We start from the raw sequence: 26,049 nt of genomic DNA, 5'->3' as shown, positions 1-26,049 counted from the left end.
GACTAGTTTGTTGTTGCTGGTATGCACTGAGTAAAAGATACTGAAATGGCTGAAAAGTCACAGATTTTATGTTATGTACCGAGCTTATGTTCGGTATCTATTTAGATAGATAGATGTATCTATCTAAATTAAATAGATTTAATTTAGACTGCAGATGTATTTATGATTAATTCATTGCTGTCAGTATTGGATTTTTTCTTGAGAGACCTGTATAAAGCACAACAAACCATTTTCTGTGACTATCCATAGGTTAGCTTTGTTCTTAGTAGGTACGGACTTTTGGGGAAACAGGTGCTTGATAGTTGTAACATTTAAGATAATTTTGAAAGATCATTCTTTTCTGTATTTTCAGTTTTAATTTCTAGTTTAGGGCAAAGCTTTGCTTACATTGTAGGACAACAAGTAGTAACCTTTATACAAATGTTTATGATTTGTACACACTTTTAGTTGCATCAAGTAGCCAAGATGAAGAAGTAAATCAAGCAATAAGATAAATTTTACTTGGGAAGTCATAGCTTTTTAAGTGCCATGTGTTTCATGGAGTTTTATCTGTAGGATAGAAGTTAGTTAGCAATTGCCCATTTTCTTTGTATCAGTTAATTAGGTTGGCATTGAGTACAGTAATGTATACTGTACCAACTTAATGGTAACTATGGTTACCACAACCAGATCATAGCCAAGTAACTCTATATCATTTTTTTTTGTGACTCTGACAGAAAAAATATTTACCTGTATGAAATGTATTTTATAAATTTAATTTTTTTTTATGAAACGTGTCTCTGTCATCTTCTCTCTCACATGAGGTCTTTTCGTTCCTTAGGACTTTATTCCTCCAGGCATTTCCCTTATGGTTCTTTAGGTAACAAATACATTAAACAATGAGATTTTAATTTCAAAGCACATAAATTTATGTGTTACCATTTCCAAACAGATTGGGGTTTTTTTAAATTTCAGTAGTATCTCTGCTGGAGTGGTTTTCCACCATACTCTCAAATTAAGGTCAAAATATTATTCAGAGAGAAGAGATCTAACCAGATTTTTTAAACTCTTAGAGGAAAAAAGGGTTTCTCAAGGGGTACAGTCTGTCTCCTTTTCATTCCTTGAGGCATCTGGTTAGATTGGTTTCCTATTGTGGTCATGCTACTCTATCTTTCTGCATTTTGTTGCAGTCCCATCCTTCATTCTCAAGAAATGTTGCCCAAGCCACTTATGCACAAAGGTTCAACAGTAAAATTATCACAGGAGACTTCAAGAAGCCTGAGGCAGATGAAGAAAGTAAGGAAAAACTAAATACACCAAGGGTGTTAAAATGCAGGTTGACCATGCTGAGAAGTGATACAGTATTCCACTGGGAAAACCTTTGAGGTTGGGCAACTTTGCTTCCAAATGTCTCTAGGATTTGCAAAAGACAAAATATTTACTTGTTCACATACCTTTATGGGCACTGTGTTTTGTGTGCTCTTACTATAAATATTAAAATACCTGTAATGTAAAATATTTTTTAAATGAGCACTGACCTATCTACCTTTTGCTTTACTCCTGTACCATAGGGAAAGGATTTGCTTGCTCCCCTATAGGTTTATTACGTGGATGTACTGTATGAGAATTTAGTCAGGGAATAAAGATTGATATTTGATTTTGAGAACAGTGAAGTTCAGGGCTATGCCCTCTGTTTATGTTTTCACTTTAATTTCAAGGGAACCACAATGAAAACCAGGAATGTACGTAAGTGCATGACTGTAAATGGAGTTGGCTGAGATTCCTGGTAGAATGCCAGTTTTTGTACAGATCTGTCTGTCTTGCTTCGCTATTTCCTGGTGACACTGAAATGTAGTTGTTAAGAGAGGTCTTGATTATAAAGGAATTAAAAATGATATCATACTACCTGTCAGCTGGATGTGCAAAAGCCTGAGCAGAATTAGAGTTTTTACCAGGAAACCAGAACAAACTGGAGTTTTGGACTGATACATCCATGGTAGCCTTTATTTGGTACAAGATGAACTACAGCGCTCGATGCATGATTTATGTCAGGATATTATGAACAAACATTCATTTAGACATCAAAATGCCCTTACAATTTCAAAACAGAAATAAATTAATTGCATAAAAATTTGTATCACTCAGTGAGTCTTTCATTTGAGGCATAAGCAATATGAATTGTGAGCTATGATTCCTCTGCTGGGTGAGCAAGGTAGCAAGGCAGTGATTTCTTCCACTGCTGTGCATGGTTGCAGCAGCTAAACACCTTTTGAACATGGAAATGGAAATAGGCATGTACTGCCTCTCTGCACATAGCAGATTAGCTAAACTGCAGGATTTAATAATTTGCATGGCAGACAACCACCAACCTCATCAGTGCGGGGGCTAAACATGCACAGTTAGTATCATGGGCAAAATGATGGAGCTTTTTTCTCATGGTAGCAAGATTTGCTCTGGAGGATAAAATTCTTTTGCTCTAATTTAAGTTTTTATAGGAATGCATTTGTAAAGAAAAGCCTTTTATATGTATAAGCAATATTTAAGCTATACTGTAGGGAGTGTTATAAACATATATAACTTAAGGATTCTATTTGTAAATATAGTAATATATTAAAATCAGATGGCAGTGTATTGTGTATTGTCAATATTCAACAGTATTTTAAAATTTTCAAATGTTTGTCTAATTTTTAAGTTCTTTTCCACAAATCACTTTAAATGAAATATCAAAATAATTTTGGTGACTGTTAAAACTTTCATGAATTTAGATGTTTATAACTTACCTGGATGATTTTCATCTTAATCTTTTGTTTCTAATTCAATAGAAAAACATAAATAAAAGATAGAAAAGACTTTTTAGGCTGCCTGTTTTTGGTCTATCTTGTAGAATATTTTCTTCTCTCTCCAGAGGTTTGTCCACTCATATTTTAAATAACTCAGGCAAATGAGAGTAACTCCGTAATGCCAACAACAGCAGATTATTTCAAAATCCACTAAGCTGATCTGTTACACCATATTTTTAACACCTGAATGTATTGGTTTCTCTGCTAATTTTATTTTTATTACATCTGCTTATTGCAGTTTTAACTCTCATAAACTTCTAAAGTTTTTTTATAAATTAGGCTCCCCAGAAGGTAGTAGATAACTGCCAAACCCCCTTTAATGCCTTTCGGCTATATAATAAATTAAAAGATAATATAGTATGTTATTTTGTATAATTAATGTTTTATATAGGTATTAATAGTTAAATATAAATTATATATGTATGTTACATAATGTATACATATAAAAATAAAACTATAATGAAAAATTCTATAACAAGACTGCTTCTTAGTAGTCCTTGGTTGACCAGTTGATTTCTCCTCTATCTAAAACCCTTAGAGAGATTGGAAATTTTGAATTCTAATTCTTGCACACTTAAGTGCTTTGACAATAATGAAAAAAAGAAAGCAATGCAAAAATGATTTTTGCTTTAATTCATATATGTCTATAATGCTCTGGTAAGGATGACACCAATCATAATTAACTTTTAAAAGGTTTTTTGTCCAAGCTTCACTGAACCAAATGAAGTGCCTTGTACATTTACATTGTAGGTAATAACAGGAAGAATACAGAAACACAGTTAAGCCTTACAAAGGTTTATTTTCAGTTAAATTGAAATAGAATTTATTGATTAAGGAGGACACTACAGTGCAGTAGGTGCATGTCATTAAAAAATATTTTTTAATTGGACATAATTTTGCTCAATGCACCAGGTTTCCAAAAAGTTGTATTTGATAATATTATGCAAAACCTGGGGTATTTTTTTCCAGACATAAATATTACTTCAGAATAAGAGTAGGCCAAATATCAGTTGCTTATAGCAAAGATTTTTTTTTTTTCTGTTGTAGCAACCTTAGACTTGATGCCAACACCCACCCAGCAGTCGCTGGAAGACCTTCCCTCTGACAGACATTTCTGTCTGTAGCAGCAGATGCATTTACATGTGTCAGTTTAATTTAATCAGTTTAAAATAAAGCGAGGTTAAATTACAATTTGCTCTTAGTGGTAGTGCACTATGGACAGAATTTGTCTGTTTTCTCAGCTATTCCAGCTGATCATCCAGAAGATGTTTCCCTTTTCTACAAACCTGGTCCTTTCAACGTCAATAGCCAAGTACCATTACAACTAAAAAACCAGTTTTGCTTGATACAGCTCAGGGCAGTAGGGGTGATTTTCGAATTCCAGTTGGAGTCATTACACTTTCTCTTCTGCAGAGTAGGAGCTGTATATCAGTTGATTTTCATTCCACAAACCTAGCACTGCAAAAAGAAATATGGTATGTTTGCTTTTGCTAAAATAAATGAGACTATAAAAAGGAGAAAAATAATTGGATACCTTTTTAAATATTCAAAAAAAAAAAAAAGAGAGGTTCATATGTCAAAGCCAACATCTTCAAACTACTCAGAGTGTTTTTGTGTATCCTTCTCTACTTAATTTCAGTGTGTCAGGTTCTTCCCTTTGATCGCTGACCATGTTTTTAAGCCCGGCTGTCATTAGTGTTGAAATACACTTTTGGCTATTCACTGCTGATTGTGCTACAAGTTCTCAAGTCACAGAATTCAAACTTCATTTTGTAAGCATTTTGCTGCGTGTGTCCTCATTAAAATACTGTCCAGCTTTTGAAGAATAGCAATGTATTCTGATTATTGTGGGCAAATGCACAGAGGAAGAAAAGCTGTTGAGCAATGCAAACATTTTCTTAGCTGAAACTTGTGGCTTAAAGTGTTTTGCTCATACAAGCAGGAGATGTGTGTGTACTCAGTAAAATAACTTGAGGATGAAATAGCCAAGCTCCTATCTGCACTATGTAATCCTTCACTTAAACCTGCCTACTACCACAGGATTGCCTTGCAGAAGTATTTAAAAAAATGTTTTTGGGAAGATGAGAAAAATATTTACTGATGAATCTGGTGTCTGTATAAGGTGAGTTAGTTGTTACATGAAATGCAGTTAGTGAACATGCAAATAAATGCAATGTATCCAGGAAGAGTTGACACAGCTTTTGTTAAGAGAAGTTGTACTTCAGTACTTTGGAGAAGTCAGGAAGCAATAAAGACCTGGTCGATACAGTCTGTTGGGATTTCCAGGAAACATTTCCCACAAGGAAAGGTGATTTTTGAAAGAGGAAAGAATCCTGAACTGCAGGATTCCTTGCCACTGGATATTATAGATGTTATGTCTGTAGGCTACAAGACCGATCAGATGAATTTATGAGAGTACAGAGGCATAAACCCCAGTTTAGAAAATCCCTGGCCATATTTTTCATGTGAGGAAAGTGTTCTAGAAAACTATTGTTACATTTTCACTGGTTCTCATGGCCTTTCTTTATCTCCCACTGCTGAATGCTGATAGAAAACTGCAGAGTGTGTCTGTTCTCTAACCCAGAGTGTTCTTGTATGGGTGCAATTCCACACATGGAAATTTCCAGAAAATGTGGTCACTGGAGTTTTCAAATGGCATACCTTGGTGTTAGATAGATAAACTGTAGTAGTATATGACTTCAGTATAGCATTGTATGCTCTTGTCAAAATATTTGGTTTTCCAGAGAGATGTCTGCTAATATGGGGACAGATTTTGTCAGTGTGTTCTGATGGTCTTTAGTGGCACTTCCATGAAAATACTCTCTGTTGATTTTCTTCTCTTTGTCAGTTTTACATGAAGCACTGAAAATAGCAAACTATGGTTATAACTTTACAAACAGTGGCAAAATATTCAAATGAACTTATATTATTCTAATGTAGAATAAATAGGATTTCAGTATTTTTGCACTACTTCAGGTCTATAATATTTTGAGTGGAGGTACAATAATCTATAATTACTATAGTTTTTCCTATTGAAAAATATATTCAGAAAGGTTCTGACTATCCATACTTTTTATTATAGTGATATTTTCAAAGGTGTCTAAAAAAAGTACAAAGTTTATTTTCTGATATATATATATATATATATATATATATATATATTTTGCAAAATTAGGACTTCTTTTCAAGAGGTGTACTGGAAAGAGACCAGGAAATTTGTATTATCCTACAAATATCAGTGAAACCATAAAGAAACGACATAGGTGCTTTTGTCATACATTCAATATGTCAGTAATAAAATTCACTTAATATTTTGGAAAACTGCTGCAAGACAGAAATTATGCACTACTTCCCCTTCCAGAGCTTCTGAGAATGTTTCTGGCATCTTATGGCTCGTTTTGTTTGCTAATCAGGTCCAGCTAGATATTTATAAATAATCCAAATACCCTCACTGCTGTACACCAGCAATACAGTTCTTCAACAGATCCACTGGAAGGTGAGGTGGGCTCTTTTTTTGTTCTTCTAGATCTCATTTACATGCTGATTAGCTATGATCAATATCTTGTATATCAAGAGCTACCAGCTCTTTGTAACTCCTCTTTTTTTTTCTCCCCTGACATTTGGGAATGTAGCATGAACAGAACAACCCCATAGCTACTGAAAAATCAACTCTTTAAAGATACACACATTACTTGGAATAAGTCACTCCTTCATCTTCCTTTTCAGCTGCCTTATAACTGGAGTTACAAACTGTGTGAACATCCTACCCCTTGATTATATGCAGGTGGCTGACTTCTACAGCAGAAACCATGGCCTTTTTTCTTAGACTGAGATTTTAGCTGCTGAAATTTCTGTTAATAAATCCCAGCTTGACTTCCTGAGTCCATATTTCTGAAAAGTGCTATAGTCCATGGTAACCAGAGTGCCAGTGATTTTTTATCTTCTGTGTCATTGCCATATCATGACAAAACCTTCCCGGTCAGTTCAGATCCCTTGTCTTTCTCCTACCTTTTTTCAGCCCATTCAGAACTTCCAGATCCTCTTTGTTTTCCTTTAATAAAGGTTCAAATTTTTCCTTTAATTCCTTATGACCTTTTTAACTCTTTATTTTTAACTGGAAAAGTGTTTGTGAAGAAAAAGTAATAGTGAGACACACCATTGTTCTTACATCACCAACATGAACAACGAGAAAAAATACAATTTTAGAATGTAATTGTAGAATGTATGGCAGGAAATTTCCTGCAGGGTTTTCTAAAACTATGTTTTATTGACTAACAAAATGTGCTGTTAATCTCAGTGCTGTCTTTGTAGTATTCTTTTCCTGGAAAAAAAAGTGTTAGTAGTATGAAGTCAGTTATTTTATCTGAAAAGTGAGATAGAATTGGTTATATTTTGTACTTATTTCAATTTTAATAATTGATCCTTTCTTCTTCTGAAAAAAGTAATTAAAATAATTTGTATAGATAATGTTTGCTAATTGGTCCATTTATCTTGATTGATAGAAAAATATATAGCAAAATATGTTTATCTGTGTGTTTGTGTGTGTTTGGACATGTATGTACTTCCAATTTGAAGAGACAGTTTTTACTTTGTTGAGAATTATGAAATATATTGTCATATGTCATATAAATGTTTACAAAGTGCACGAGAACTGCTTCTCAAAACTCAATTTCAGCATTATTCAGCGTGTGCATGGAGCTGAGGTTGCAGAGCTGTGTATTTCATACCTTTCCTGTCCTTGCAGCCCTGATAGCCATTGGGAGGTACAGCATGACAATAGAGACGGTGGATGTTGGATGGTGCAAGGAGATCACGGACCGTGGAGCCACCCAGATTGCTCAGCGCAGCAAATCCCTCCGATACTTGGGACTGATGAGATGTGATCGGGTAAGGAGCCTTTGCCTGAGTTAGTGCCTGATTCTAAGCGTGATAGTGTTCCTGTGTGTGCGAAGGAGGCAGCAGGATTTATGTTCTTCTGAACAAAAATGTTCAGTATTCACTACTGTAGCAACTGTTCTGGTGTGCTGTGTTTACTTTGGCAGCTCAAAAGGCACACAGAGGATTAGAAGGAGCATTATAAATGTTTGCTGATGTAGATTTTAAAAATACACCTGTAGGTTATACTCACAGACTGAGGTGCTCACAAAAGTTTTTTGTAAAATCTGCCCTCTGACACTTTTTGAATATTTTTGTCTGAAAGTGGTTGGCATATCATAACTGTGACAGACTACTTTGTTTCTTAAAAAGAAAGGAAAAAAATATTTAGTGTTACTTCAAGAGTGAGTTAACATAATGCTAAAAAGAGAAAAAAATACTGAGTTTCTTACTATGTAGCTTTATACTTGGAGAATAGTAAGGATGTCTGTAAGGTTTAGCTCTTTATCATTAGAAGAAAAAAAGAGAAGGCAGTCCATATCCACTTCACCATGTATATAGCCTTCAGAAATTATGTTCCTGTTTAGAAGAAAGATCAAGAGGCCAGGGAACGCAGTAGAAATAGCTACAAGAAAAATCATGAGAAGTCCCGAATCTCTGACCTTAAGTCTTCACATAACCCTGCAGGAATTGTTTCTTTTCGAGTCCTTATCAACAAAATTTCTGGCTGTGATGCCGATCATAAGCATCTCTCAGGCTTGTGGATTTCTGATTGGATACACTCTATGGAAAAACAGGTTTTAGTCTAACAAACATCGTGCTCCAAACCATTACCTTGCATCCTTCACAGTGCACTATAGAAGACAGTGACAAAACACAGTATTTCAAATGGCAAGGAATAATAATGTTCAGGTCAGTGGTAAAATTAGAAATTGCATTTTGCAAAGCCAGCCTTAGGCAATTTCTAGTTTTTAAGGAGGTTGAGCACTTTGGAAGAATTGCTCTGTCTATCAAAGCTGAGTTCACTCTAATCTCCTAAACATTAGTGTTTTATAAGAGCCAACAGACAAAAAGGGTGTGTGAATCTCTTTGATGGATTGTGCTAAGATTATGTACTTAGAAAATGTTAAAAGGGTAACTTGACCTTGGGAATTAGACCTGACCCAAATAAATACCCACATGTATTTATTTTGTGAATTTAGCTAATGCTGAACAATCAACAATCTAATAAGTGCAATAATTTTATCCTGTCTTTAACTGCTATAGAAAATCAATGCCCTTGATGTTGAAACAAGCTTTACTGCCTCATAAGTTAAACTATATGTCGTTTTTGTAGACACGTACTACAGTCTGTATTCCTCTAATTGCTGGTAAATAAATGCTTTTCTAGTTCTTTGGAGGCGTATACAGCATCTTTTGCGTTACAGAAGTCAACTGCTAAAAGAAAAAAAACTATTACTTAAGAAAGCTTTAGGGAAGATAGAAAAGTGCTGTTGACTGTGTGTCTGCAAGTGTGTGTGTGCATCTGCAAGTATTCAAAGTATGGTAGCTAAAAGATGTTAAGAAATTCGTCAACAGTGTTACAGTGAACAGTGTAGTAGTGGGACTACCACTGGGGATTTTTTTTTTCTTGTTTGCAAAGCCTTGATGGGAAGAATAGCTCCACAGACTCCACAGACAGAATGAAGTAAGTATCCTTGATTTAAGGGGGTTTTGGCAGCTAGAAGATGCCAACTCCCTTTTTCCACTGCAAACGAACAGAGAAATTACTGAACAAAGTTGTGTTCTCAACTGTCTCTCCCCAGTATCATGCAGAACTAATTTTTTCCAGTGGCTGCTCTATTAAATTAAAAATGTCAGTGTCCAGCACACAATTAAAGAGAATTCTTGGGTGGTGCAGAAGGGCTTATTTACACTCCCAGTTGGCCAAAATTCTCATCTTTGTACTGTTGTCAGCTTGCAATGGAGAGGTTTGAAGATTTGTCCCATCTAACCAAGCTTCCTTTTCTGAGGTACTGACTGTTATGTTCATTCCAGGTAGCTTTTATGTCTTTCTAAGAATTCCCAGGCATTTGGAAGGAAAGTACTTAAACACAGTTACATAAGGAACATATGTAAGTAGACTTCAAATGGGTACCACTAAAACACTCTTTATGAGCCAGGCTTTTTGGAATTTCTTTGATATGCACTTGACATAAATTAGAGGCGTCAAGGGTCCTCCCCAGAAAGATCAAGAGAGGCTGTGAGCCTGGGTAAAGGCAGTCTCTGTTTTATGCCATTGATTATCCAAGTGCCTCCAGGCAATGTGTTTCAGTAGATGCAAAGCATTATTGATCCACACCATGAAAATAATAAAATTATTCATTTTTCATCAAACTGCTATTGCCATGACCTTTCTTTTTATCATTTTTCCTACCATCTAACATGCACACCACAGGACCAATATGGCCTTTGCCTTAAAATAGATGACATTGTGTTGAGAAATAACATTAAAAAATACTGACTTTACTATGAGGTCATCATAATGATAGCATATATTTCAGTTGAAACTTTTCTGTATCAGATAGGATACATCTGAGAGACTATCATCCAGACCTCCTGAAGTGGGAAAGTAATCTAAAGTAGATTCTATGCGTTTTTAAATACCTACATTCTGGACAAAAGAATTCCCCACTTGTCTGCATACCAACATGAACAGGTACTTGAAGCAGCTAGGCTCTTCTCCCTTCTGATCTCTCTCACAGGACAGAGTATTGACTGTGCAAATAAATTTTGTGTACATCTGTGCATCTGTACGGGCACCAGGCAGCACTCAGGACTGCACAAGTCATGTGTTCCATAGAAAGAAAATGTTGCCATTCTGTGTCGCTATTTCTTTTGAAAGCAGTAACAGATAAAATCAGTAGTTATTTGAGGCCTAAGCAGGACGTTTTAGATGTTTGTAATTGGAAAAGGCATGAAAGAGAAAGCATTCCTGTTTTGCATTCTGGTGTTCCTGCCTGTGTTTGTGCTGTGCCGCACTCCCAGGCGCAGCGAGCCAGGCTTTGTTCCTTCTTGTCACCTCTTCAGAGTCCTCTGGGAGCAGGGTGCAACCACAAGCTCTCCATTCCTCTGCACAGGGGAGTGTTGTGCTGCCGGGGCCTGCGGCCCAAGGTTGTGTTTTAGGACTTGATTTGGCTGCGTGGGAGTCCATGGCAGGTTGGTGCTGCCTGGGAGCGCAGCAGCTCTTGGTCTGTCATGCCAGAAAACACCAAGAAAAGCATAACAAGGGGTTATATTAAATCCACTTAGGTTAGTTCCCCACAGCAGAATGAGAACATGACTGTCCATTCTTCCAACTAAATTTTAATTACTAAAATTACTTCCAACTAAATTTAATGTACTTTTATTACAGCTTAGGAAAGGGGATATTTTAAATATAATTGAACCTTTATTTTAATTAATTTAAGTACCTTGAGAAAGGTGTGGGCACTTGCAGCAGGCTTTCTTTCCTCCCTCAAACACTGACATCAGAATTCCTAAGAGCTTTTCTTGCATCCTAAAGGCATAAAATTATGCCTGCTTCAAAATAACAGATTTAAATGCACATTTCAAGCTTTTCTTTCTGAACACAGTGTACTGTACATTCTTATCATTAAACTGACCTAGAGCTTAGTTACTTCTTCTAGTCAATTAATTAATTATTTTGGTATATTTTGTATCTCATATTTTAAAAAACAGAGGAAAAGGGTAATGTTCACCATACTATTTATTTCTATCATTTGAAAGATGTCTTTATAGCACTTCTTTCTTGTGTTCTCACAAGAAGTGAAACAGCTTTAAATAGTGGCAGCTTCAAATCTTTACCCTTGGGGGAAATGGCTGGGTATCAACTAGGAAATAGGGACTAAAAATTTGTTGTTGGTTTGAGGTTTTTTGAGTGGTTTTTTTTTTTTCTTTTTCTTTTTTTTTTTTTTCTGGGTGATAGCTTGACTGGTTGAACAATCTGTCACAATAATCTTCCTGCAACTTTTCTCACACTCAATTTTCATATTTCAAGATCCTTTTCCTATAACTGTGGTGCAATTTGTAGCAGTTATCAACAGTGCTCCCACATAAATGCAGGAGACATTTCTTGGGAAAATAGGCAGAAAAATGACACTGAAAAACAGAGGCCACAAAATTCAATATTCACCACTGTGGTGTGAATGAAATGAAATGAAATGAAGAGAGTCCAACAAAGTTGGCTGTGAAAGGATACACAACATAGTTGATAAGTCATGTTGGCCCTTATTCCTTGGTTTTCTTTTTCCTTTCTTTTTTTCTTTCCATTTTATGAGATGAATTTCTCAGAAAATACATGGTTGCTTTTCATGAAAATACTTCTGAAAGCCTGTAGCTTATTCCAGATTCTTTCTCCGATAAATTGTAGCATATATTTCCTATTCTTTTTTTGCTGAGATATTAGAGGACAGAAGTTGATGGTCAGTACAACTGACAAAATGATAAACTATTTTATGTTCCCAGAGGAATAAAGATAGATGATCCCTAAAAATAAAAAATAGTCAGTTAAGAAATCATTTACATCTTAAGTAAGAATAAGACTCCTAGACAATATGTGGATTTTTAATATAATTTATCACTTTGTCCTTCTACAAAACCTGTTTTACAAATACTTGTAAATACATATTCAGTGAAGACAGAAATCATTAGTGGAGCTTCTGTTGTTTAAGAGAAACATTTTTATCCATCACTCACAAGCTTTTAATTTACACAGCTAGTCTGCAACTGAAGATAAATGAAAAAGAACATTAGCTCTTTTATATATCCTAGGTTCTAGAGATACATCTTTCAATTTCCAATATACTTTTGAGCTAAACTGTTCTTAATCAATGGCAGAAGAGTGAGAATACAGAGCCATGGCTTTTTTTAATGTAATTATCACAGCAATTTGCATTCCACTTTCAGAAAATGCTATCATTAGCCTGATCAGAAAACCTGCCAAATTGCTACCATTTCTTCTTTTATATTACAAGGGGTTCATTTTGAGATTTGAAATTATGGTTTTGTGATTTGAAGAGGAATGAAAATATACGATCCTTCTCTTTAAGAAAAATTCTGTAGCCCTTTTTTACTCTTAAATTGCTATAATTTGTTCAAGTATGTTGCTGCATATTAAAAAGGAATTGTATTTTTTTTTAAGTTTTATATGTATAATGTAGGAGCTGCAATTGATACATCTCTATGAATAATGAAGATTTCAGATTCATGAGATCTGTGAATCCCATTAGAAGGAAACCACAGCTATCCCACAACAAAAGAAGAATAGCATTTATTTCACTTTGGTTTTCAATACAATTTTAAAGATCTGAACAATACTACTTTTGGCTTTTCCCCCCCTAGCTAACTAGGATAACAGATCCATTATGTGTGTAAACGAAAGCATCTGCTAAAACACACACAAAAAGAAAAGGTTTTTATACAAGCTAAAGATTTTGTTCTTCTAGTTTAACTGTTTCTTTGCTAAAAGATTTTTATTCTCTAAGCTGATACCTCTGCAGCAGTACCATAGCACTGGGCTGAAGATGGAATTTTCCAGAATTAATGAAATTGTCCTTGTTTCTAAAAAGCACCCACCTGACCATGTCATTCTCTAAGAGAAAGATGGACCCTCAGGTGATGATCAACAGCTCAAAATCATGATAAGGCCAACTATTAAGAAAGAATGCAATGTGAACTGGTCAGCATTTTTATGAATAAAAAAATTTTAAAGGGAGAAATTTATTTAGAAGCATTGCTCCCTGGAACTTCCAGTTATTTTTGCCAGCTGGCAACTTTTGAGAAAGACTTCTCTTGTTACTTTTACATGCCGTCATTTTGACAGGTATTACAGTAATGTGCTCAAATTATTGTTAATGTAGTCAAGTAGGAAGGAAAATATTCAGTGTTATTAATTCAACAGGCAGAAAGTAATCTGAAAGAATATTTATCACTATATAAATTACCACTGTCATTTCACTGCATCTGTGTCTTTATTAACTGCAATTTTTAGAAGAAAAAAGTTTTTGAAATATGTATAATACTGGTAATATTTTTACCTGGAAATATAGGTGGAGTCTAGGAGTTCATCTGATGAAATGGACAGAATTAGCAAACCAAATAAACAGCCAAACTGAAAGGCTCCTTTAAAATTCTCCTTCTCTGTTTTAATAGAAAAATAAGAAGAAAATTGAGAGTGAAACCTTTGTTACTTACACAACTTCAATTAAAAATAGTATGTTGCAGAAAATTGCATCCTCACAGAGATCTGAAATGGGTCTTGCTAGTTTGCAGTTTGAGGCAATAGTATTCACATGAGAAAATAACCACAACAATGCATTTCATTCCTTTCAGGTGAGATTTAAATAAGAACTGTAAAGTAGGTATAGTCCACAAGCAACCTTGCCACACTTTCTGAAATCCAAAAGTGCTGCCATGGAATATTAGAAGACTTGTGCATTCCATTTATTTCAATTCACATGGCAGAAAAGATTGCAGATATTTCTGTTTACATACTCCTTTACCTTTACAAATATAAATTGGTAATTAATTGCTAGGGTTTAACACAATTAAGTTGTCAAATGCCATGATGAAATAGCACTGTACAGACTGTATTTGCCAATTCAGTTATTTATATGTTTACAAATACAGTGAGTGTATGTGTGTGTGTGTGCATATGTGATTGTTTTTCTGCCTTTTTTTCAATAACAGCGTCCTCTAAGTCAAAATACATTCTTCTCTCAGGTTGTAAGGGACTTTATTTGGACTATAGGATATTGTGCTAATATTGGTAGTGCTGTTATTTTGTTAAAGTCCTAAACAAGGGTTCTGCCCCTGGGCATAAAGGCAACTGAAACTCTGTGGAGTATGTCTGTCTTAGCTGATGAACTACACTTCACACAAAACATTTCCAGAAATCTTTAATTTTGTTATGGCTACAGGCAACAGTTATAATTGGGCCACCTGAGAATATAATTCATTCAACTATTAGCAGAAAAAAAAAAAAATCAAAGTACACTTTTTATAAGACACTCACTTGAGGAAGCAAAATACAACTTAGAGAAGAGAAAGACTGTGTGAAAATGTTTTACTTATAACTCTAAGTGTGTATATACTAGATTTTTTGTAAAACATTAGAGAAATAGGAACATAAAGAGTTTTTCCATATCTATCATTACGAATACACACAATGACAATAAAGTAATTTCTTTGACAGTTGCATACAAATTTGGCTTCATGCAATAGCTCTGTATGTGTATTGAGACAGAAGTGCACAAACATTTCAGTAGTCCTAATGCTGAAATACCAGTCCATAAGTAAAATGCCAACAATATTATAAGAAAGCCCTTTGGATTCAAATCCATTTGCATTTATTCTGTATGAAATTGATTTTGTGATTGATTGTATGTAGAAATGATACTTGTGCCATTTTTCTCACCTAACTATGTGTATGGCAGCCCTCAAAATCTTTTGGTCTGAATGATACCTCTCATCTGCTAACATTTCCCTAAAATTCTTAGCAAGTACTAGATTTCTAAGATTAAGCTAGCAGTTCTATTAATGCCATTCTGTGCAGATATGGCTGACTCAGGGTGTTATAAATCGGTCTGTTATTTTTCATTAATTACTGATAAAGTCATTATAAAGTTGTGTAACTGTAGATAACAACCTGTGTTGTCCTCAGAAATCAGCCAGCCAATGCCCCTATCAAGGGTTAGGTTAGATGCTATGCAGAGATTATTTTAGCTGTCATCCTTTAATGGTGGTCTGAGAAGCACAAGCAGATTTTTTGTGTGAAGTTCTAGGAATGCAGTTTTGCAAACTTTAGCTTTTTTATTTATATAACTGCTTATTGGTTTCAGTTATTAACTTGGAATTGAGATAAGTTTTTCTTTTCAATTATCAAATGAACTGGTCATTAAACTGAAGTCATTAAGATGTGAAGATTTTTTTTTTGTTTTGTTATTGAGAACAACTGATCAAACTCTTTAGATTAATGCTGAATACTCATACACTGTGTAGAGCTGCATAAAACTTGCAGTTTAAGTGATGACTCTACTCTTACTTTTCAGTATTGCTGTAGATAACATAGACATTCTTGGCACATTTTAACAGCTTTAGAGTCAGAACTACATTCTAAGACTGATCCTGATGCACCTATCAGAGGACTTTTGGAGATAAGTATCAAATCTTACCATTCTTGGCAATTTAGTGAAAGAGAAGATTTTCAGGATATTATATCAACTAAAGACAAGCTAAGGAAAAGTAACTAGGAAAGTCCTGTTTTGGAAAAGCCCCTATACCTCTGTTTCTGTTCCTGAGCAGTGGATGAAGGTATCAGTCTCATTAAAAAGAAATGCCTGGTTTGGCTGATGGTTTCAAATGTAATCTCTAATTTACCTCAACATGATTAGGAAAACCTGAATTCATCCTTTGAATTTAATAAGATCTGTTGTAGGAACATAATGAAAACACTAGGTTAAAAAAACAATCCTAGCCCTTTGGAATAATTCGATATTTAGAAATTGCTAATTTTAGAAGCTAGAAATTAAAGAAAACAATGCTGAAATTATCACTAGAAACAAATGACATGGCAGACTTAAAAGGAAAAAAAAATAAAATTACCTAATAACTATTCTTGCTTGCATTTTGAATTTTTCATGAAACTTGTGGAAGGTGGCATAACATAAATTTCTGAAGATCTTCTGTGTCAGACAAATGGTGTTCCAAATCAGTAAATACTGGCAATAGGACTAGATGAGTAAATATAGCATGCTAGATCAAAATATGAATGAATATTTTATTGTGAGTAGCTTTCAGTTTACCCTGAGTGTGGAAAAAATCAGCTCATAAGTGTTGGTTACTTTATTCTATAAAAAATATTAACAGGTTGGTGGTGGTTTTCAGGCTTTCTGTTATGGTCAGATCATTTTGCCTAAAGGAGAGTAAGAGTGTTGTGCACTGATTTCCCATTTTTCTCAGTATTTCAGCCATATTTGGTGTGTACATAGCAGAGTGGCGATGAAAGTTCTCCAAAGAGGCACTCACAAAACCCTTTTGCCAGTGTACCATTTTACAGGGACTAGAAGAGTGTTCTTGTTCTTTTTCCCAAGATGAACTGCTAAGTATCACATGAGAAATTTTCTCTAGCATGGATAATATTTAAATGCTGTCTACAGAACCGCACTGTCATTAGATGAATAAGTTAAGGAGGTCCTACCCCAGATAACATTTGTCACAAAGTCAAGAGCATTCTTCTGGGAAATAGGCAATATGTGTTCAAGTGTCTTTAAGCAAAAAGTATTCAAACATATGACTTCTAGGTAAGTGCTCTAATTGAGTTAAAGCGAGATTATACCACTTAGTCTTGCCATTTTCTGTAACCCATCTTCTCCTTTCTTTTGTTTTTCTCCATCTATTCCTTGGCCTGAGATAAATTCTTATTTCAGAAAGAAAAAATAATTTTCAATCCAGTCTTTGTTGTTATTTTGGTTTTTTTTGTTTGATGAGCAGAATTTTGCACAATCCTATTACTTTCATGCTTAATGATATAGGCTGCATTCTCTCATTATGTGTTAAAATATAATTGAAGAACTATTCAAATTCAGATGAATGATTATGTATTAGATAATCTAAGTAGTTTATCTGCAGACAGCAGTCTTTTTTTTTTTTTTGACAACTCAGAAGATGAAGATTAATGAAAGTTTTGTGAAAGAAAAATACATTTTAAGCATTTAAAGATGTTGAGATTTTTAGTTTTTATTCATTGAACAAGAATGTTTAACCTCAGAAGGGAAAATTGTTCTGTTTGTGTAATGAACTTATTTTGGGAATGACATTCAGTACTTCTGTTTTATCACCAGCCAGGCTGATCTTAACAAAGAGACAGAGGCTTGTGTTCTAATGGCTGGGCGTAAGACTTCTTTTCATCTTAATCCTACCACTAGGGAAATGATGACAAGGATACTAGCAAAGTTGACTTAGATATGACTTTTCACATTCATTAACGAAGAATAAAATTTTATTTCTTTTTTTTTCCTGTTTTTCAGATAGTGCAGTTTTAGTCCAATAGTGGGAAGAATTTTAAATACTAAAAGTTTTGAATTGTTTTATGTCTGACCTGACTTTTCTTATGGTAAAGAAAAGGTGTCAAAAAAAGATAGGGAATACTTTTTTTCTCATATCTGGATCCAGGTTGTTTGTCCCACTGCCAATTTTTTTTCTCATTCTGTTGTGTAATCTTACATTGAATTTAGTTTGGCATAATTTTTAACTCCTTGCTGTTTACTCTCAGGATTAAAAACACTTATATTTAACTTAAAGTTACATATATTCAATCATTTATCATGAAGTTTAGTAAGATTTTTTTCCTTTATCATGAGAGTAAAGTCAGTTTTTCAGACTCAAAGTAATTTCTTTCTGTAAATGTCACAGTTCTAAATACATCCATAGGATTTGTCATTACTTTACTGTTTAACAACAAGTTATAACACAAGTTATTGCCTAATTTAAAATATTTGCTTAATGCTCCAGTAAAAAATGGAGAAAAGCTTCCACTCTTCAGGCTTTGGTCATAAAACAGCTGTTTTTGTCAGTGGCACTTTGCAGTGGTTTTATCTGCCTTCCTGGTATTCATGTTTATTTTGTAACTTTATTTGGCACTTGATGCCAAAAGCTTCCTTCTTCAGTTTAGTAAAGTATTAACAGCAAATAGCAAAAAATTTTATCTAGTAATAATTGTATCAGAAAAAAAAAAACTAGGACAAACAGTTAGAGGTGGTTTATCATAGATTTCTTCATAGGTTTTTAAGATACCATTTAAAAGATACCATTGTAACATCCTCTGTCTTCCTAAGTGTCATGGGCCATGCCTAAGCTAGTCTGGTAGTAAATATATCAACTTAAACCTAGCCAGGCTGTACTTGTTTACATGTCCTGAGTCCAGTACACCAGGGCATGGAGACCATTTACTACCTTCCTGTGTGTGAGCATCATCTTTGTAAAGAATTTGCCTTACTTGTTTCTTATAACAGAGAATATGCATATAACACTGGCTCTAAAGCCATGATATCTGTGCCATTCTAACAAATAGTGCCCAACAGGTAAGTGCGAAATCACCATAGCTTCTATGTACTAGCAGAATTTGCAGCTATCTAATAGATAAATAATGCATCTTCAAGTTTTAAGAACAAGCCAAATAAGCCACTGTCCGTTGTAAGCTTCATTGTTGTGGCTGAGTTAACCATTAAGAGGAGTTTCTGGTAGCATGATAGATTCTGCCATGGTCTCTGCATCATGACTCTAATGAAAATAGACTTTTCACTATTTTTTGGATACGTATAAAGTAGCAAATTACTTCTACGTTGGGGATTCTTCCATTCCAAGCAATATTTCTGTGAATTGTACCTTAAAATTTCCAAGTATGTGTTCAACTGTAAATATGAAATATTGTGGGGGACTTATGCTATCTTTGATTTCATTTTACTTTTTCAAAGTCACTTCTTGTTTTTCAGCACTGAAAAATGTTACTGTAACATAGCAATTTGCCAGAGAAGTACAGTTTGTGCTGTGAAGTTAAACCAGTTTTCTATCCAAGTCAGTCTTAGCTAGATGAAACTTCCAATGAAGATTGAGTATTTCTATTATCAAAGTAGAAGAACTGGATATTAAACCTTTCATTTATCCTTGTCATTGGGTGCAATCACTGTTTAGAAGGAAGCTCTCCTTGTTATCTTTTAAGGACAAAAATATTATTGGATATTGTGGTTACCGTGCTTTAAAATATTTTTCACAAGACAGATCTTTGTAATGGTAGTAAACATTTCAGTCTGGCTTTTTACTTTGGCCTTGAATGTGGAACACTGAGGGACAAAAAGCAAACAATGCCATCAGTTGTACATGCTACTGATGTAGCTGATTCAGTAACCGTAGTATCAATGCATTTTAAAATGCCCAGTTTTTCAGCAAAGATTTCAAAGACAGCCAACTAGAAGTCATGGTTCTTAGGTTAATCTTTTATTTGTCTAAAGGCTGAAGAAAGTTGTTTATCTCTGTGATATGAACTGCAATAATCTTTAAAATAATTGACAAATTAATCCCGTTGCAGCACTGGAGCTGTAAAGGTGTTAGATTTAGCTGGGTTTGTCTGATTACCTTGTCTCATGAAGAATGAAGGTGCTAACTTTGGCATCTCAAATTTAAGAGGGACATCCCAGTCCCAACCATTTTGTATGTTTTAATTATTGAACCCAGTTCTGCAGTGTTATTCTCTCAAAAGAAGGCTAAAATAAAATCTTCTGCCAGTGATATATGTGAAGACATGCAGGACTTTTACCTTTTGGAAAAAGGACATATAGGAGTAATTGATCTACCTGCAACATAGAATAATTAATTTTTGTTCCCCATCTTTATTAATGATATATATTACTTTTCATTGAACACCTGTTGATAGCAACCATATAGTGCAAGTTTATTTCAGTAAAGTTAATTGTGGAGTTATAACAGCATTTTTTAATGTCTCCATAAGTGTACCATTAATTAACAGATGTAATCAATTTTTATTTGCCAAAGCCAAAAAATATCTCACATTTTTAAATGTATGTCTGCTTGAGCAACTTTGAGTAAATAGCTTCTATTCTAAGTTAGAAATCTGTTATTCTGGGCAGCATTTGTTTAACCACCTTCTTCCTTTACAATGAAATCAAAGCATGGGGTTTGAGTTTGGTTTTCTTCATTCTCTAACCAGACATTATGTTTTTATATTTATTTTGTGATAAATGCACATAAACCTACAGTAACAATGAGGAGCCCCATCTGCCCAAGAGTCCAAAGTTTTTCCATTCTTCTAGCTTGCCTAATGTTACCCTTTTTGTTCATTTTCTGCATATCACAGGTTCTGTTCTTCTGTTGCAGGTGAAGGAGGCCACAGTGGAGCAGCTGGTGCAGCAATATCCACATATAACCTTCAGTACTGTGCTGCAGGATTGCAAGAGAACACTGGAGAGAGCTTATCAAATGGGCTGGACACCCAATATGTCTTCTGGCTCCTAACCTTCTGTACCAACATGTTCCACTCTGCTGCATTCAGTAGATCTAATGGGGATTGCAGAAGGGTTTATAACCTTTCATATGATGCAATATAGTTGTGAGTTTACAGAGGTTACAATAAAATGGCAAAAGCTGTACACTGACTTTAACGTACTGTACAACTAAATACAAATATTGAAGCAAAACTTTAGAAATGCATTGTGGTTTTGCTTGCATAAAAGTTATAAAAGCCTTCGGCAAATTTCTTGAAGTGGATTCCTACTAGTGCTCTGGATAGTTTGAGTTATAGATGTTAAGCTTGTTTTCCTCTGTTTACTTTGCCTTGGTCCTGTGTGTTTCCTTTGATCTGTAAATGGTAACTCAGTGCTGCACCAGTGCAGTTGATCAACAGAGGCCTGTGTTGAAACTGGGAACTAAACGTGATGCTTTTTATTTACTAAAGCTATACCAGAGGCTTTAAGATACAGAGTAATAAGAAAATCTATAGTGAATTACCATTTTTTTTGTCAACTCCTTCCCTTTTTTTCTTGAAATATAAGAAGCTGTAGTGATATTAAAATCTTTCCACCTTGACATTTTAATAATGAGGAACAGTGCTTACCTTAACAATGATAGCCAGCTACACTTCATGAAGACAAAGAACAAGTGAACACATCAACTATCAGAAATAAGTTGATGATGCTTATTATATTTGGCTGAAAAAATTTACTGTCTATTTTAAATGAACTTCTCTCCTCTGCCTATGCTGTTCTGTTGATGAATTGGAAAATTCAGATGAATGAGTATAAGTCAATAACAGGACCTCCTCTCATTTCTTGTGTGGTTTTATTTTAGAATGGATCTTCCAATGCAAATAGTACTTACCTTGAGAAGGCCGCCTAAACATGAGTCCCATAGTGGGTATCATTTTGTAGGATCACATGCTTATTAACACAGTGTGTGGAAGAAAATACCCAAATTAAACATGTAAAATGATGCATTTTCTTTGTGGGACTGTTATGGTTTAACGCCAAACAGCAACCAAGTACCACACACCTCTTTCTCACTCTCTCTCACACATTGCATTCTAAGGAGTTAAATTTGAGCAGGGAATTGTGAAAAATACAGACATTGCAGCTTCAATTTGGAGTTGCCTTAACCTTTAGAGTATTACCATTTGGTTAAGAATGTTGTCAGATGTGTAACACTGGATATTTGTTTTTTAAAGGTTACAGCATTTTAATCCAAACTATGAAATGCTTAAGCTTCAGCTGAAAAGTTGCCATTATTGTCAAAATGTTTTGCTAATCCAGAAGGCCTAATGCAGCATAACGTAGAAGCTTGTTTAGTATGGCTGTATAACCCTGTAAAGCTATTTGTTGATTTCCATAGCATAATTTTTTACAACAGAAACATCAGCTCACTTTACTTCCAGTGAGGATGTTGAATGTTTTCTTATTTCAAATAACTTTTCAAAATGGGGATGAACTAATTTCTCTGGAAAAAAAAATATATCATAAAGATTTTGTTTAAAATAAGTGGTAAATACCTGTGAACATGTGTATGCTATGCTGTTTATTTACTCCTAAATGGCAACAATATTTTAAGAATAAAGCCAGTCAATTATATTGCAGATATAGTACAGAATCTTAGTCAATTTTCTTTTAATGTCTCTTTATGAGTGCATTAAAATTATTCACACAATTTGTAAGTTTCTATTTTTTTGTGAGACCTTTGATCTTACAATAAATTTTAATAAAATAAGAAAGATGTGATGTTTTCTGTTTGTGTGCTGCTAACTATACTTAGACTGTACTAACACAGAGTCTGAAATCTCTATTGCTGAATAGATAGAACTCAACTGCAGATGATCCTTAGTGAATTGGCCCTGCTGTGACTGACAGTTTAACTAGATGACATCCACAGGTTTTTTTCCATCTAAAATGTATTGTAACTCAACAGATTTTTAAAATATGATGGGTCTGGTTGGTCATCTCTATTTACTTCAGTCATATAAGTTACTTCCAGTAGTTTTGCCTTTTACTAACTATTCATCTCTCAGTTTTATGAACATACTGATCAATAGATCTCACCGTGACTAATTAATTATAGTTTTATATGGTATGAGAACTCTAGATTAAAATATGTTTTTCTAATTGCAGTGTTTACACAGATTGTTCCTCAATTTCCTTATATAAATGGTTTCCAAAGTAGTTTTAGAGGAATAAATAGTAATTCACACTCATCTTTGACATGTCATACAGGGAAAACATCATTATGGTGGAAGAAAAGCTACTGCCTCTTGTAAAAATAAAAATTACCCCTGTTTTCTCATATGCAAAACTTAGAGCTTAAAAACTCATAGGCAGCTTCCGGACCCTAGGTCCAAAAGGCCTACTTTACTAGAAAAAAATGTCCTTTTTTCCTTCAAATTCTTTGTGGGAACCTGGTGTTAAGATAGGGTAACCTGTGGCTCAGCTCTTGTCCTACCAGAAACATTTCTTGGATGGGCTTGTTCAGCCTGCAGGAAGGGCTAAGACAAACTCTTGAGTGTATTCTGAATTAAGAGGTAGGTGGTTGTAGGAGAAAGACAGATAATGTCTGTTTTCATTCGTTGACTCTAAATCCGGGTGTAATTATGACTTAAAGCACAGTCAGTTCACCTGGTGGTCATTCCACCCATCTCTCACCACCTAAAGGCTATGTGGAGGGGAGTGTTCACATGCAATTTGTATCACCAGGGGGAATGGCTACTGTGATGTTTCTCATGCAGGTTCAAAGGCACTTTGCCCAGGCTCCCAGATTAGTGGGGAATTTAGTGAAATACCAAATCCATAATAGCATACCTCCCTTCTTAGTAGGTGCTCTGTGCAGTATTAGGCACATTGTAGGAGTCTTTGAACATGCACAAAGTGTATTGCTTTTAATAATATCAAAACTAGTATTGGTATATAGTGTAGTTGAGCCAGTTATGCCCCATCAGATAGGATGAGTCTCTTCAGGCTTACCTATGAATATCCTGATACCCCAAGTGGGAGTTTTACACCTGAGCCAGTTGTGCAAGGGAGGACACGGACATGGTAAAAAGTTTATCTCACCTCACATGATCTGCTTCCTATCAGCCTTCTCTGTTACACGGCTCAAAACCCAGCTTGCTGCCAAAGAAAGATTGGTTTGTTGTGGCCATCCTTCACTGGTGGTCATCCTCCACTCGATCACCTCCTCTGCACATTGGCTGCTCTTAGGCAGATCAGAGATTTTGCCACCACACACCTGAAAGCTCACCTCCCCTCTTCGGTTGAGGGTGCAATCTGGCCCCAGCAAATCACGTGCTGCTTTTGCCAGTGGCTAATTGAGTCATTAACCTTTAACATTTCAGTCTCTCACACTCCCCAGCACCTGTTGGAGCAAGTCCAGAGGAGGCCACCAGGATGATGAGACTTTCCTCTACTTTGAGGAAAGGCTGAGAGAATTGGGGCCAGAATAATAGAAAGCTTCATGATGAGGTAGATCGGAGAACTTCTACAAGATCGTGTAGTGACAGGTCAAGGGAGATAGTTCCCAGCTGAAGGAGAGTGGGTTTAGATTAGGTACAAGGAAGAAATTCTTTACTGTGAGGGTGGTGAAGCATTAGAACAGGTTGGCCAGAGCAGCTGTGGATGCCACATCAATGGGGTATCAAGGTCGAGATGGAGTTCTGAGCAACTTGGTCTCTGCCAGTGTCAGAGGGGTTGGAACCAAGTGATCTTTAAGGCCTGGCCTAACCCATGATATTGTTTGGTTCTATGAAAACAAGTTTTAATCCCTTTTAAATTGAGAAAATAGCCCTACTAAGAATAAGTAACAAACAGTTTTCTCAGGCTCTCAGCTGGGTTCCTTATCACTTGGTGATTCTTCATAAACTGTGGTGTTGACTGAAGCAAAATCAAGAGAAGCAGTAGGTCCCATACACTTCAGTTTTATGAAAACAGAAGGCCAAAGTGAGCTTTCTTCAGGTCATGGGATCTTGAACAAGGAAAGGAAAAGGACTTTTACATCTAATAAATAATTAGGATAGGATAGGATAGGATAGGATAGGATAGGATAGGATAGGATACAATATTTCTGTTGAAAGCCACATGGAGTGACCTACTAGTCCAATTATCTGACAGTGCTGGGCAACAAAGGACATCATCCACAAGCCTTTTGAACACTGACAGGCTTGGGCCATTGATCATCTGCCCAGGAAGCTTGTTCTTGTGTTTGACCACCGTCTTGATAAAGAAATGGTTATTAACAAAATAATGCTTTGCAAAACTATAATAATAAGAGCATGCATGAAAAGAATATGATGATACCTGACCTTGTGAACATTCAGATTTGTATTTTAAAGCACGTGAGGCTTTATGCTGCTTATTTATGAAATCCCATATTAACAAAGATTCACTTTAAAGCAGATCCATTTAAAGAGTACATTACAATAAAATATTTAAAACAGTGTTAACTTGCCTCCTGTAATTTTTTTCTTACAGCTTTCCCCCTGAGTGATCTGTGATATTGTCAGGATATAGGTGACTGAGATTTTTATTTGAAGTTCTGGTATACTTTGAAGCAGAGATGTGAAGCTGTTTTTTCAAACCGAAGACACCCTGGGTGACGCTCAAGCTTGAGCATGTGGAATCTACCATAGACTGGCACTACTGAAAAAGCAAATAATTCTTTGTGATAATAGCTTGCTTTGCCAATCTAAACAGGGTAGGTACATGGTCAAATTTTGTGATTCATATTTTATGGGGTCTTATATTCCCAAGTCCTGTTTTACTGAAAGCCTCCCTGTGCTAGGCTCTTTGGATGTATTTTCCAGACATGCAATCATTGTAGATTGCATGAGTTGCTGAAAAACTGGGAAAAAGTTCAGATGTTCATCTGGCTCTGTCTGCATTAGGCTCAGTTTAACACAAATAAATTGGCTGAATCACACACAGCATTGTGGCTGTGGTTCCTTAACTGGAGATACTTTCACAAGCTGGAATAAGGTATCAGGGAATAAAGGTCTATATAACAGCTACATCTTCACATCTGTTAAAAAGAAATTGAGGCAAAAATTCTTTAATTTATGTTTAGGGTTGGGTTTTTTGTAAAGGCTAACAGGATTATATAAGGTAAATCCAAGTGTTTCGGCTTCATAAAGTTTTGCTAATGGGTTGTGTTTCAGATTTATTTGGGGGCAAAAATCAACAGAAACAGTGAGCTGTTTCCTCTTCAATATTTAGGCAAGTCTTTCTATATATAGCCTATGAAAAGTGCTTGTGTTTAAATGAATGGTGGAAGT

General features: G+C 35.1%; 1 protein-coding gene across 1 annotated transcript in view; it reads left to right on the top strand.

Annotated features, from left to right (window-relative positions):
* The window catches only part of FBXL17 (F-box and leucine rich repeat protein 17), a 282,018-nt gene extending 256,797 nt beyond the window's left edge, over positions 1–25,221 (top strand). The window contains exons 8-9 of the mRNA XM_030258953.4: positions 7,564–7,706; positions 20,625–25,221. Coding sequence (XP_030114813.3) covers positions 7,564–7,706; positions 20,625–20,762 — 281 coding nt within the window. The 3' untranslated portion in view covers positions 20,763–25,221. The remainder of the gene's footprint in view (positions 1–7,563; positions 7,707–20,624) is intronic.
* The last annotated feature ends 828 nt before the right edge of the window (positions 25,222–26,049 follow it).

The sequence above is a fragment of the Taeniopygia guttata genome, chromosome Z, assembly GCF_048771995.1.
Source record: "Taeniopygia guttata chromosome Z, bTaeGut7.mat, whole genome shotgun sequence".
Classification (NCBI taxonomy): domain Eukaryota; kingdom Metazoa; phylum Chordata; class Aves; order Passeriformes; family Estrildidae; genus Taeniopygia; species Taeniopygia guttata.
The sequence above is the reverse complement of the archived record's forward strand: the minus strand, read 5'-3'. Positions and strand labels throughout refer to the sequence as shown.